This window comes from Abrus precatorius, unplaced genomic scaffold, assembly GCF_003935025.1.
Source record: "Abrus precatorius isolate BTA unplaced genomic scaffold, Abrus_2018 Scaffold9, whole genome shotgun sequence".
Classification (NCBI taxonomy): Eukaryota; Viridiplantae; Streptophyta; class Magnoliopsida; order Fabales; family Fabaceae; genus Abrus; species Abrus precatorius.
In genome coordinates this window covers 31,933,124-31,946,622 of record NW_020874439.1, presented here as the reverse complement: position 1 = coordinate 31,946,622, position 13,499 = coordinate 31,933,124, and the positions used below count along the sequence as shown (strand labels likewise).

General features: G+C 28.5%; 2 protein-coding genes across 8 annotated transcripts; one reads left to right on the top strand and one right to left on the bottom strand.

Annotated features, from left to right (window-relative positions):
- Positions 1-2,385: 2,385 nt before the first annotated feature.
- Positions 2,386-6,327, bottom strand: LOC113849788. 7 transcript variants are annotated; one of them, XM_027479959.1, is made up of 6 exons: positions 5,130-6,086; positions 4,141-4,598; positions 3,575-3,678; positions 3,383-3,449; positions 3,213-3,294; positions 2,386-2,877 (listed from the first exon to the last, which is right to left on the bottom strand). In XM_027479959.1, exons 1-5 carry the CDS (start codon positions 6,046-6,048, stop codon positions 3,256-3,258), a joined length of 1,587 nt encoding a protein of 528 aa, XP_027335760.1. In that variant the 5' UTR covers positions 6,049-6,086; the 3' UTR covers positions 2,386-2,877; positions 3,213-3,255. The 7 variants fall into 7 exon arrangements, 6 of the variants coding, with proteins under 6 accessions (XP_027335760.1, XP_027335761.1, XP_027335762.1 ...); XM_027479960.1 differs by having other exon boundaries at positions 2,386-2,872; XM_027479961.1 differs by having other exon boundaries at positions 4,141-4,595.
- A 1,882-nt stretch (positions 6,328-8,209) lies between these two features.
- On the top strand, positions 8,210-8,917 carry LOC113851235 (agamous-like MADS-box protein AGL80). Its single transcript, XM_027481706.1, has one exon. It carries the CDS (start codon positions 8,210-8,212, stop codon positions 8,915-8,917), a length of 708 nt encoding a protein of 235 aa, XP_027337507.1.
- The last annotated feature ends 4,582 nt before the right edge of the window (positions 8,918-13,499 follow it).

The following is a 13,499-nucleotide window of genomic DNA, read 5'->3' as shown; positions in this document are numbered from 1 at the left end:
AAATTAACTATAGATTTTTTTTTTCTTTTTAATATGAATGGCGTAAAATGGTTCTCTATTAATTTTTATGACTTCAAGAAAAAGGCATTTAACGGAATAGACTTTATTTTGAAAAAACTAAATATATACATACCTTAGTTAACTATGAAAATGATTGATTTCAATAAGTACATGAGAAACATTGATTTAAAATATAAAATATTAGCAAATGAAAATTTATTCATCCGATCATAAATTCATAATAACGGTTTAATACTATTTTATGGCCTAAAAATCGCCCAACTTGTGATCCAGTGGGAGGAAATTAGACAAAAATAAGTGCTGAGAACAATTAGCTACTGTAAAAAAAAAATTAAACAAATTATTGATAATTAATTTTATTTAAATAATTAAAAAAACAAACTTGTATAATAATTATGTAACTACTATTTAAATTATAATTTAAACTATTTACATATACATATAACTGTATCGTGAAAGATTATTCTTTTTACGCAAGTGAAAATTATTGTCTTTAAGAAGAGGAATACAATGCAATATGTTGAGCCATTTCAAGTAATCAATCAGTTCCGTGTAGAAATGTGAAAAAGAATTTCAACATCAAATCAATGTCAATAAATTTGTCAATATTAGTTTATTTTCCACATTCTTTTGTTGTCCTCTTAATATTCAACACTCAGCCATCAGTTATGATGTTGCCATGCGACATTGTGCCATAATATATTGCACTGGCATGAAATAACATGAACACTAGCAACTTCAACTTCAAATATATTAAGATATTATTAAAGGTGTAGTTTATTAATTATTTTTATAAAATGTGAGAACAGGTATATATATACACTCTTATATATAAGAGTATATTCATATTTATAAATACTGATTATTTTAAACATTGTAGCTGCATGAGAAATTTTACACATTTTTGCTGCTAAAATGGATGCACGCACAAGTAATACTTTTACAAACCTCAACTTGACATGATAATTGCATGCACAACAATTTGTTGTCTAGTCTCTCTAACCATCATTAGTGTCTTCTGTTTTAAGGGCACACGCCCAGTCTTCATGGAATGGTAAGGTGGCAAGTCCGCCGGCATTGATTTTTCAGCATAAAATAAAATTAATCGTACCATGATACTGAGGGACTGTTTGGTTTAAAAATTGTTTTGTTTTCATTATTTTCAGTTTTAATTATTAAATTGTCTCCTTTTTGTTTTATTTCATGGTTTTAAATATTTGTACAGGAAACAATGAAATTAGAAAAAGGTTATTTTCAATATTTTCTGTTAAAATCTTTAAAAATAGAAAACAGATGAAAACAAAGTAACAATTTTGTGATTCAAGCTTAAGAAAAAAATTGAAACCAAACAACTCCTGAATGTTTCTATCTTTTCATTTCTTAATTCACAACCAGTAGCAAAATAATTAAAAACGTCTTGAGCTTTAAGAAGCAGGAGTTCATTATACGTTGCACATCATGACAAAAATCCTTTCTCTTTACTGAATTATCGTAAGATAGTTTAAAATATGAATCAGGTAACATCCACAAAACTTCAGATTTATGTACGATATATGCATATCATCAAAACCTGCACCAAAGGGTCTAACCTTCAGCTGAGCTTTTGAAACCAGAATGCAGAGATGAATGAAGTTAGAGCTGAAATGAACCGTGCAATGGCTTTGGATACCAGTTGGTCCCCACTCCTCACTGCACTATATGGATCGCATTTTAACAAAACTGGTTGCACAGATAGAACCTGCTATCAAAATTGTCATTACCTGAACTATAACAAATTCTTGCAGATAAGAATATATTGTAACGTTGTTTATAACATGGGCAAACTCCTGATATTTCAAAAGCTTTGTTTGTTACAATAAATTATCGGTGCCATGGTAGCAAGATATGGTAGAATTTATCCAAAGCACCATCAGAGTTCCATGGCATTGCTGCTTGGTGATAGTGGTGACATGGCAGCACCATGCTTGAAATGATGGGATGTTTTTAGGGTATTTAGCGGTTTATCTCAAAAATGTTTTCGAAAACTAAACGAAGTCCTGATCCATTCTGAGTGAAACTGAACGAAGCCCTCCCTTGTTTTGCACCCCACACCCATGACCAAGAAGCCATGCAGTCCCAAGTCCCAAACATTTGCTTCTCTTCAACCATGAACAACTCACTGAATCCACCATAAACCACAAGACCCACTGTACAGAATACCCGCACCGTTAATAGCCTTGAAATCCTGCTTTTGGTGAGTAGCGCCCTAGTTTTTTTCACATCTCTCTCTTTTCTTTTTTTTCAATTATGTAACTCAACCTTACAATTAACCCACCCACCAGCGTCCAGCCTATGTAACATGCCCAGATTTTAAGTTTTTCCCGCTTGCTTTATTTAGGTTAAGCTTTGCGTATTTCTTGTGTCCCCCTCCGCCCTTCCTGTAGCATTATTTCACATCATAGTTTGTGAAAGTTTTACTTAGTTTGACTTGCCAAAAATTGTTTTAATTTTGTTTATTATTTCTTCATGTAAGTTATTATTATTGCCTTGTATATTTTGTAGCTTTTTTTATATGGTTGCCACGCATCCTCCATAAAAATGCCATCCACCAAATTCCACGGCAGATTTTTAGCTTGACATCAGCCATTGATACAACTTATCTAAAGTACCCAGTAGCGTGATTATGATTTCACCAGTGCCAGGATAAAACACACTGATTTGAGCGTAATTATATAATCTTTAAATATGCTGAGTTGCAAAATTTTTTGTACTTTTTAAAATTACAATCACCTCATTTTGAAAAATAAATCTTGAGCTTTTCTTCTTTTCAGTTCATGAGGTGTAGGTTTCACAGCCGGAGATAGTCCCCTCCCTTCCCTAACAAAACACCCATTTCAGTTCAGGTCTAGCAAAACAAAACCGACATTGATCATATGTTTTTCGACCAAGTGTCTAGGCACAACCAATACAAGCGACTAGTATCTTTCATGGGTATTAAACAGGAAAAATTCAATTAAAAAAAAAAAAAACACAAGTAAAAACAAAGAATCATTACAATACTACATTGACCAATTCCATAATGATGAATACTGCCTTAAATCTCAAAACAGAAAGGATCATGCAAGATGTGAAACCGCACATGTTAATACAAATATCAACCATATTAATCCATAGAAATACAATTTTAAAGGACAAATGCAAGGAAAAAATACCTGCGCAAAATATATACACATGAATGTTCAAATATCTACCGTGTCACCGTATCATGTTTCTCCACTTGTCCTTCAGATCAACCTTCAAAAATTATAAGAAAAATATATGTCATATTATAGGCATGAGTCCAGAAAGAAACATAAAGCATTTTGGTGCATAGGTTGCATACTCCACTTCTATTTTCAAATATGTTACTGTAAAAATTTCGGATTGATGCCCAGTTTCCTTCTCCAAACCTGTGTAAGAAATAGAGTGAATGAGAACATAAAATCCACAAAACTGTTACTAAATTGATTAGCTTTCAATTGCAAGTATAAATTATAGTTATGACAGTTTTGAATAGTTTAGAACTAGCACATACATTTTTACACCGGCCCTTAGTGTCTCCTCTTCCAATGAAGTCCATTTCCTTTTCCTCCTCCTTGGCTGTTTTCCTTGAGGCAAGTTGTCCATTGAATCATCCCACTGCCAAAAGAAGGAAATAACTAATATGCCAATGCAAAGATAAATACAAGCAAAAACTTAGTATACACAACAATAAAAATAATCCATCATGAAAAAGACTCTTAACTATTTGATTAGTAAAATTCAAAATTGCCTGTGTCCACACATGCAGAATCCACAGGCCAATGGATCAAGTGGTGGCAAGGTTTTAAATGGTGGTATGCAACGATTGCAGTTTCCACATTGTGACTGCAATTGCTACTGCATTTTATTGCCATTGTTTGTCACTTTTATAACAATTCAAAACCATAGGCCATGTTCTGGAAGAACTTCCTCGAGGAGACAAATAGCATTTCTTTATTAAAAACGTTATCTTGAACATGATACCATCCTTTATATCAAAATCTGGTCCCTTTTGCTAACAGTTAAATATTGAAAGGAATCTGCCCTGGGATTAAAACAGATAATAACAAACATGATTACCTCAAAAGTACGAGCATTACTTCTCCGTTCCATTAAGTTGGGGTGACAAGCATTACTAGAGCGAACAGAAGATTTCTTCCCAAGATTGGTATCATTTTTAGGCTGAAATGGTACAATACTCTTGCAAACATCAGGGTTTGGTACATATACATCTTCACTCTGATTTTCAACAAGTGGCTCAAAATTTGTATCTTCAGTTGCCAATTTGGATCTTACAACTTCAGACATATGCAATGCATCAGGGAGAGGATCCTTCACCAACGATCGTAACTCAAAAGAACTTGATTTAAGGGATTCCCGAACTCTTCTAACTTCAGCAGTAGACACTGGATCATATTTGTAGTGGCTCCACATGTTTGCTGGCTCCACTTCCTCTGGATCAGATATTTTAACTCCCCTATTACATGTACGAAGTGCAGAATGCTTTCGTTTAAGCTGAGGATTCCCTTTCTGAACTGCTATTGGGGACACACGTGATAAAAGAGAGATAAATAAACAATAAAACAGGTGTAGGCATAGCAAGTGTAATTTCTAGGGTACTAGTAAAATAAAGGCTTAAATACATTTTTAGTCTCACATTTTTGCAAGGTTTTGATTTATGTTCCTCAAAATTTTCCGTAGTTTAGTCCCTAAATTTTTTAAAATCCAACATTTTTGTCCTTGTCACTAAAGTGATACAACAAAAAAAATCGATATGTGACAACCTCCTAGTCACATCATCACTAAAGATTAAAAGGTTAAATTTAGATAAATCTGAGAATAGCTCAAATCATAGCTCAAAAAAATCCACAGCTAGTTTCATGAACAAATTAAGCAATTCTACTTCCACCACTTATGCCATCACAATTCAGAACTCGGAACACATACAAACGTGTGTAGTACCTAAAAACAAACATCATTTTCTGGTAACAAACACAGTTCCAAGCAAAAGAACCCTTCAATCGAATTCATAAATCAAAATTCACAGTTATCTAAAATAAAAAAGTTACCTTTATATCTCTGTGCAGGCAACACCACTCTCTCTTCCAATGGTTCCTTGCCTTGATTTTCATCCTGCACTGCCACACCCTCCATGCATGCACCATCATCACTAGCACCACCACCACCACCATCACGATCATGATCATCATTATCATTATTATCATCATCATCATCATCATCACTATCATCACTCCTATCACCACCACCACCACCAAAAGATTCCTTTTTCTCCTTCCTTGAACCCTCCAACTCTCCCTCACGCTTCCTGAGCGCTTCAACACTCAAAGCAATTTCACAAACACCTTCAGGGCACAAACCCTTCCCCTTCGACAACGCTCCCACCGAATCAAGAAACGAAGGACCCATCATTTCCCACGCTTCCTCCAAAAACCCCCTCACTTCCTTCAACGCTTCCCTTCTACTGTTCAAACTCGCCAACCTCTCACAAACCCTAGGATCCCAAAGCGCCGCCTCAATGTCCTCCCCCCACTGACTCAGCTCGCCGGAGACCAACTCGCTCCGTCGACCCTCAACCCCCATTCCAGCAACACGCCCGCGCCAGATCCTCCGAACGGCATCAAAATACTCGCCGGCGGGGTCGTCGGAAGAGGCAGCAAGGTACTTAACGGTGCACTCAACAGCAACGGCGCAATAAGCGCGACGCATGGAATCGGTGACGGGAACGGAGTCGTTTCGGTTAAGATCTTCGAGGAGTTCGAAGATTTGAAGAGTGGTTTCGGAGAGAGAAGCTTTGAGAAGAAGGGATTGGAGAGTGCGAAGAAGAAGGGTTTTCTTGAGACGTGAATCGGCGGCGGAGAGAGGAAGAACAGTGAGTGATTTTTGAATGAGGGAATCGGGAACGGAACTTCGGAGGAGGAATTCGAGGACCCACCGGGAAATGTCTGGATCCATTTTTTCCGGTTTCATTTTTGAAAATTTTCTGAAATCTCTGTGATGTCTTTGGGAAGAAGATGAATAATTAGTTTTCTTTATTTTGTTATTATTATTATTATTTACTTTGAATTGTTGGTTTTGATTATGGTAAAGAAAAGGAAGAAATTATGGTATTTACTAATGCAATTTTTTTGTGGGTGAAAATGAATGTACACAAACTAGACAGTACTGTGTCTCAGTGTCAGGTGTAAAATAAAGAGTTACGCTTCTTTAACTGCCACGGACACACTTCAGTTTCGGATTTTTTGTTATGTTTAAATTTTATTTTTAGATTCTCTATGTATATATCAAAAATAATATATGCTATAATTGAGTCTATATAATAGAATTCGTGCATTTTAGGCATACTATTATATTATAATTATATATATTAAATAAAAATAAATTAAAAAATTATGTTTTTAAAAATAAAAGATAAATTATAAATGAACTACATACATTAACCTTTACTTAATTGAAATATTTTTATTTGAGTAAGTAATATTACTATGGATGACAAAATTATTTTTTAAACATTTGATAGAGTTGGTTTTTATATAAAAATAGGTTAAGATGAATAATTTTATTAATTGTATAATAATTAATAACTTTTAGTTAATTCATAATATAAAATTATTATATTAACAATATTTAAAATTAAATGCTCATTATTTTATATATAGAGAGAGATATAGATATCCATTATTTTTATTTCAATCATTACTTATATTTATTCTTTTAAACTTAAGTAAAACTAACGAAGATTGAGTCGTGTTCCTCTAAATTTTTATTATGGTCACGTCACGTATATGCGGACTAATAATTTATATGATACGTTCTTTAAGAGATTAATTTTAATGTATTATTAATTTATATTTTTATATCCATAATTAATTAAAATTTATAATAAGTTATTACAAAAAATAGTAATTTTTTTTTGCTAATCAAAAAATGGTATTTTATTTACATGACAATTTATATTAAATATTGTCAATATAGTTTAATTAAATTATATTTTTAAATGAGTTTAAAATGAAAAATATGTTGCCAAATGCAGAATTCACTCTAAACTCGAATCTAAAATTTTCAATAACCTTTTAAAATAGCAGTATAAAGGTTGGATGAACTCATATAAAATATTCATTCTATTTAACCCCTAATTCTCTCATCCGAATTTCAGATACTTGTCCATTTGAATTTAAATTTATAATATTTGAATTTAGAAAAGGCATAATGTTAAATTTTCCTATTACATTTTTCTATAAACTCTCTTATTGTTACTAAATAAAAAAGGAATTAAACATATTTATATGTTTAAAACAATAAATATATTCATATTTTTATTTAACACTTACCTAATAAAGTATTAGAAGAATATATATATATATATATATATATATATATATATATATTATAAGTTATAATTTATTATTTTATTGACTGTTAAATATAAGTTCAGTAAAAAATTCAGATTAATAGTAAGATTATTTATATATTCTATAAGTGAATATCGCACATCTTCAAAGAAGTGAATATTAAAAAATTAATTTATAGAATTTTAAATATTAGAATTATTTCTCTAAAAAAATTGCATGTTAATTTATTTAAATAATTTTTTTTATGTTAACATTTGCATCGGTTTTTAAAAATTAGGCGCCATTAAGATTGGACTATGTGAATGATCACACAATTAATACATTTTAGTTATCTACTATAAACATATATAATATAAACAATCATACATAATGATAACAACGGTCAAAATGCTATTTAAAATTATGAATCATTCTATCTATACATAAAATTCAATGTGAATAAGATTTGTTAATATATATACCAACTCTCTCATACCAACTCAATCAATTAATTTACTAACCAGTATAGATTATAAATTTTACAACTTAAATATCATTAAAGTGCAGGATCCTCTATATCCTTCATAGATAGAAATGACATTTATAGTGACATTTTAATGCGCAAAGCTAGTAGGCATTTCATCACACAAAACAGCAACAAAAAGGCTTACTGAAAAATCAAACAAGGTATATATCAAATTGGTCTATAAATATAAGAGATTGTTTGTGGTAACAAAAACCACAAGAAGCAATTTTTCTGTTTTCATTTTGTTTCACACTTTTTCTTTTCTGGTCACATCATGACCAGAAAAAAGGTGAAATTGGCATTCATAGCCAATGAGTCAGCAAGGAAGGCAACATACAAGAAACGGAAGAAGGGTTTGGTGAAAAAGATTGATGAACTAAGCACTCTTTGTGGCATTGAAGCATGTGCTGTGATTTATGGGCCCTATGATCCTGAACCTGAGGTTTGGCCATCCTCTTGGGGGGTCCAAAGGGTGTTGGCAAAGTTCAGGACCATGCCTGAATTGGAGCAAAGCAAGAAGATGGTGAACCAAGAGAGTTTCTTGAACCAAAGGATCATGAAGGGTAAGGAACAAATGAAGAAACAAGTGAAAGATAATAGGGAGAAGGAGATGGCCATGCTCATGTTTCAATGCCTTAGTGCAGGGATGGTGATGCTTAATAACATGACCATGATTGATTTGAATGATCTTACATGGTTGATTGATAAGAACTTGAGGGACATTGGTAGAAGGTTGGAAACAACTATGAATGTTCAAGAAATGACACCATACCAACCTCAAATGGCAACACCAACATTGGAAGTGGCTAAGAATGAAGAAATGGCATTGATGGATCATGGTCATGGGAATGCTTATCCTATTCATATGCAAAGGAATTGGTTTATGAATTTGCTCAATGGTAACAATGGGAATGAGACAACAATGCCTCAATTTGGAGATGCTAATATCCAAAGTGGCTTTTGGCCTAACCTTTTACCTTGAAAAAATCATGTGCTTGGTAGCAATGATTTAGGGATCTTTCCCAATTCACTTGTTGATTTTATTTTTACTGTCTTGTTTAAATGTGAAGACACAATCCTAAGTCATTATGAGGTAGTCTTCACATGTTTATTTCATACGTGCAAATAAGTCATCATGTGGCTTTGGCTTCACATGTTTATTTCCTATTTTTAGCTTGTCTATTGGTGTGTGGTTATAGTGGTTACCCCACGTTATGGAATCCGTATAAAAAAATTCATCTTTAGTTCATTGTTATTATTTAATGCTAAGTTTGTATTTGGAATAATTAAAAAATAGATTATTTCAATAATTACTTATATGTATAATCAATTATTGTGATGAGTAATCTTAAAAAATAAATTCTATGTTTAGATAAGTTAAATAAAAAGTAATTTTAAAATAACCTATTATGTTTGAATTGTACAAAATAATAAATTTTTAAGGTAGAAATTATAAAAAAGGAAATCAACTATGTATGATAATTAACTTTGTATTTAAAATAATTAATTACTAAAGATAAAATTAAAATAAAAATTAACTAAAAATAAGGTAATAACTTTTAATTATAAGATCTGAATTTTTGTTTATATTAAATGAGTTATTTTTAAAAAAATAGTAAAATACATAAAATATTTTTAATGATGTTAAACTTTTTCTCAAATAATCATAAAATATAATCACATCTGATATGCGGGGTAAATAGTTCGTAAGTTATCAACATGTTAAGGTTTTGAATTAATCATATAAGTGTGTGTGGTGGTGCGAATTATGAAACAAATTAATCTACCCATTGCTTTTTGTATATAGTATTATTAAATTCCTCCACGTGAAGTGCGATATAGAGTTTTTTTTTTAAAATTTATTATTACGTTTTTATTTATATGTTTCTTAATTTTATGTATTTTTAACTTTTTAAATTTGTATCATCAATTTTTAAAAGGAGTTACAATCTATCTATTTAAATTATTTTAAAATTATTAAATATGTATATTGTATGACACAATATTCAGTGTTGAGATAGGCCGGCCTTGGTCAAATTTTAATGGCCCTCAGATTAAGTTCACATTTAAAATTTTAATACAGTATTAGAACTCATATAAAAAAATGAAAAGCCCAATTTATTTTTTTAAAAAAATTGAGTGTATAAAAAATATAGATCTATGAAATAAAAAAAATAAACACAAACTCAAGCAAAAAATAAAATAAAACATAATATTAAGGCCCAAAATTTGAAATTATAAACTCAAGTTAAAAAAAAAAAAACACAAATCATATTAAGGGTAAAGTTAGTTAAATTTGATAGAAAATATTAAGATAATAAAATTTTATATTATTATTATTATTATTATTATATATATATATATATATATATATATTGTTAAGCATGAATATTTTATTAAAGATAAAATATAAGTATAAGGAGTATTCTAACCTATTACATCTCTAGAGAAAATTAATAATACATGTTAAAGGATTATTATCCAATTCACTCCCAAATGTCATGTCATGAGTAACTTTTAAGAATGATATTTAATAAAATCAAATATTTAACATACCATTATTGAAGATAATATTATTCTTCTAAAGTCAAATTATTTATACTATTACAAAACATATCATTACAGTTTTTTTTTTTGTTTTTTTTTTCTATATCAAATTTTACTCATACTTAATAATGTCTTATGCAAATTTTTAAGTAAGTATTAACTGATACCAAACCATTCAAACATTATGTACTACAGTCTCTCGTATAAATATTGCAATATAAAAAAAAGTGCAATACTTTCTCATTTTTAATATCACAAAACTTACAAGCTTATGGAGAAATTATTAATCTACGTTTAATTAAATTTTTCTATATTAAAATTATATTAAGCAATACATGTTATACAAATATCACTACTTTTTTTAATAAACTTAGACCTAATTCTGAATTTTACATTGGTATATTAACAACAACAAAAAAGTATATAAGTATAATAGCCTTAAGTTTAAATTATCTAAGTTATTTCAAATAAGAAAGTGGGTCAAACTTATAGCTTAATTATTTTTATTTATTTTTATGCAATCCTACGTTTAAAATTTCTAATTCAATCCTAAGCGTTTAATATTTTTTTGATATATAATAAACTGATAATATAGAATTAAAGTTTTATGTTTTGTTCTCACAAATTAAATCACGGTGTCTGTCACTTAATTCTGAAAATTAGTGTTCTAATGCACTGTCCAATTAAGTTGAGGACGTTCTCCATTATGGATTGCTCACTCGAGATTTCATTCAACAAGACTATGATTTGATTTTAGAGTTTTAATTAGGAAGAAATTTGCTGAAAATGTTGCATAAATTGATGGAAGACAATATACGATTGGAATAATAACATTTGTTAGAACTCATTATAATAACTTCAAATATTTCACAATAGTTATTGAGTATTAATACAGAGGAAAAAAGATAAAACTAAAAAAAACTTTATTAATACCGTAAAATGATAAATAAATAAAAAACTGTTAAAATTACATTTATTCTATAATGAATATATTATGTTTTGAAAACAAAATAATAAAATACAAATTTTATTATAAATTAAAATAGTTAGTATTATATAAAAAAAATGCTAAAGTAAATTTAATAATATAATAATATTTATGAATTAATGAACATTATATGCGCTCTTATATTATAAAAATAATTTTTTATTCTTTAAAAAAATATTTGTAAGAACTATATTCGTCCTTATATTATGTATCTACTTTATTGTGGTTGGTAAGTCATGTTACTACTCTTGCATTGAATATACAATTCTGTTTTTTATTTATAAATTTTGTCTTTTTATTACTTAATTTTGAATATTTTTTTTGCTAAATTTTAATTTTATTTAAACATTAAATATTTATACACTGGATTAAATACAAGATATATTTCTCTTTTTAGATAAATTATATTGTAAAATTATTATAATTTATTTTAAAATTTTAAATTTTAAATTTTAAATTTTAAATTTTGAATCTTTAAATATGTCATTTCAATAATTTTTCTTCAATTTTAAAATTATTTTCTATTTAATATAATAAAAAAAGATTTTTATTAATAATAAAAATATATTATTTTTAAATATTATATATAAAATGCACGAAAAACTTGTTAATATAACATTACACTTTAGTATATTATTATATTCATTTATTAAATTTTATTAGTTTAATTGTGTGTTACTCGAGTATTTTACATAGTACATAAAAACATGAAATATATTTAATTAATCATCACTGGCTTAATTATAAGTAGACTAATAAGTAATAAACTACAAATTAATCTCATTAGGTCAATAATTTATTCAAATTTAAAATGTTTGCTTATTCGATGGTAAGTGACAATTGGGTAAATATATAAGAATTAATTAAAGCTAAAGAGCATAGAAAATAATAAAGATGGCTTCTTACCCGTACATAAATAAGGTATTTTATCAATTACATTAACTTTTCTTGAAGATAATTCTTAAACTGATGAAATTAATATTTTTTACAATTTAAAATTATTATTAATGTTATAACGAACATATAGTATAATAAAATATTTGAAAAAAAAATAGTATAATTAATATATGGCTAAAGAAAAGTCTTAGAACATTATTTTATATATTCTGTGAAATTTAAAAATATATTTAATCATTACTAATTCAATAACAGTTAAACTCCTTGTCAGTCTCTTTATTCATTTTAAAAAAAAAAATATGCATTCAGTCTCTTTAGGTAAATGATTGATTCAATTTTAAAATCATTGCTCTTATTCGATGGTAAGCAGGTGATTATTCTTAATTGCATAAAAATTAATTAATGCTAACAAATATATATATATATAATAATATAAAAAACTTAAAAAGGAATTGTACCACAGAAAATTAAATGGGTTCTTAGTTTTTTACATATAAGGTATTTTATCAATTACATTATATAATTTTTTTTCTTAAAGAGATATAATTCTTAAACTGAAATAATTTTTACCCTGTAAAAATATAATTAATGTTATAACTGGCATATAGAATAATTAATATAATGCTAAAAGAATTGCTAGGCCTAAATTTAAAAAATATTTTAACGCCACACCTAAAAAGCTAGTGATAGTAGAAGTGTGTTCTAATTTTCAACACTTAAAATTTTAATATAAATCAAATTTAAAAAATCAGCAAAACACATACAAACATTAGAGTGCTCCTATTTGGTATCAAGTTCCAATGGACGAAATAGACACGAATAAATTTTATTAATCAAATAATTATTTTTATATTTCAATGTTTAGTCAATAACATACAATAATAACGTGGAGCTGCTAGAGATTTTGAGTTTGGTTTCCTTTCTAATTTTTTTGAATAAAATTTCAAATTCGAGTTATATTAATTAATATTAAAGATAAACATTGACAGCTAACATTGCATATCCCTTAAATGAATTCATTTAACTCAACTTAAATTAGTTAAAGTTTAATATAATTTTGAGTCTCCCTGAAAATTTTAAAATGTGCTCAGTTTTCGTAATAAGCACCAACTACTTGCCACACCAATCCTAC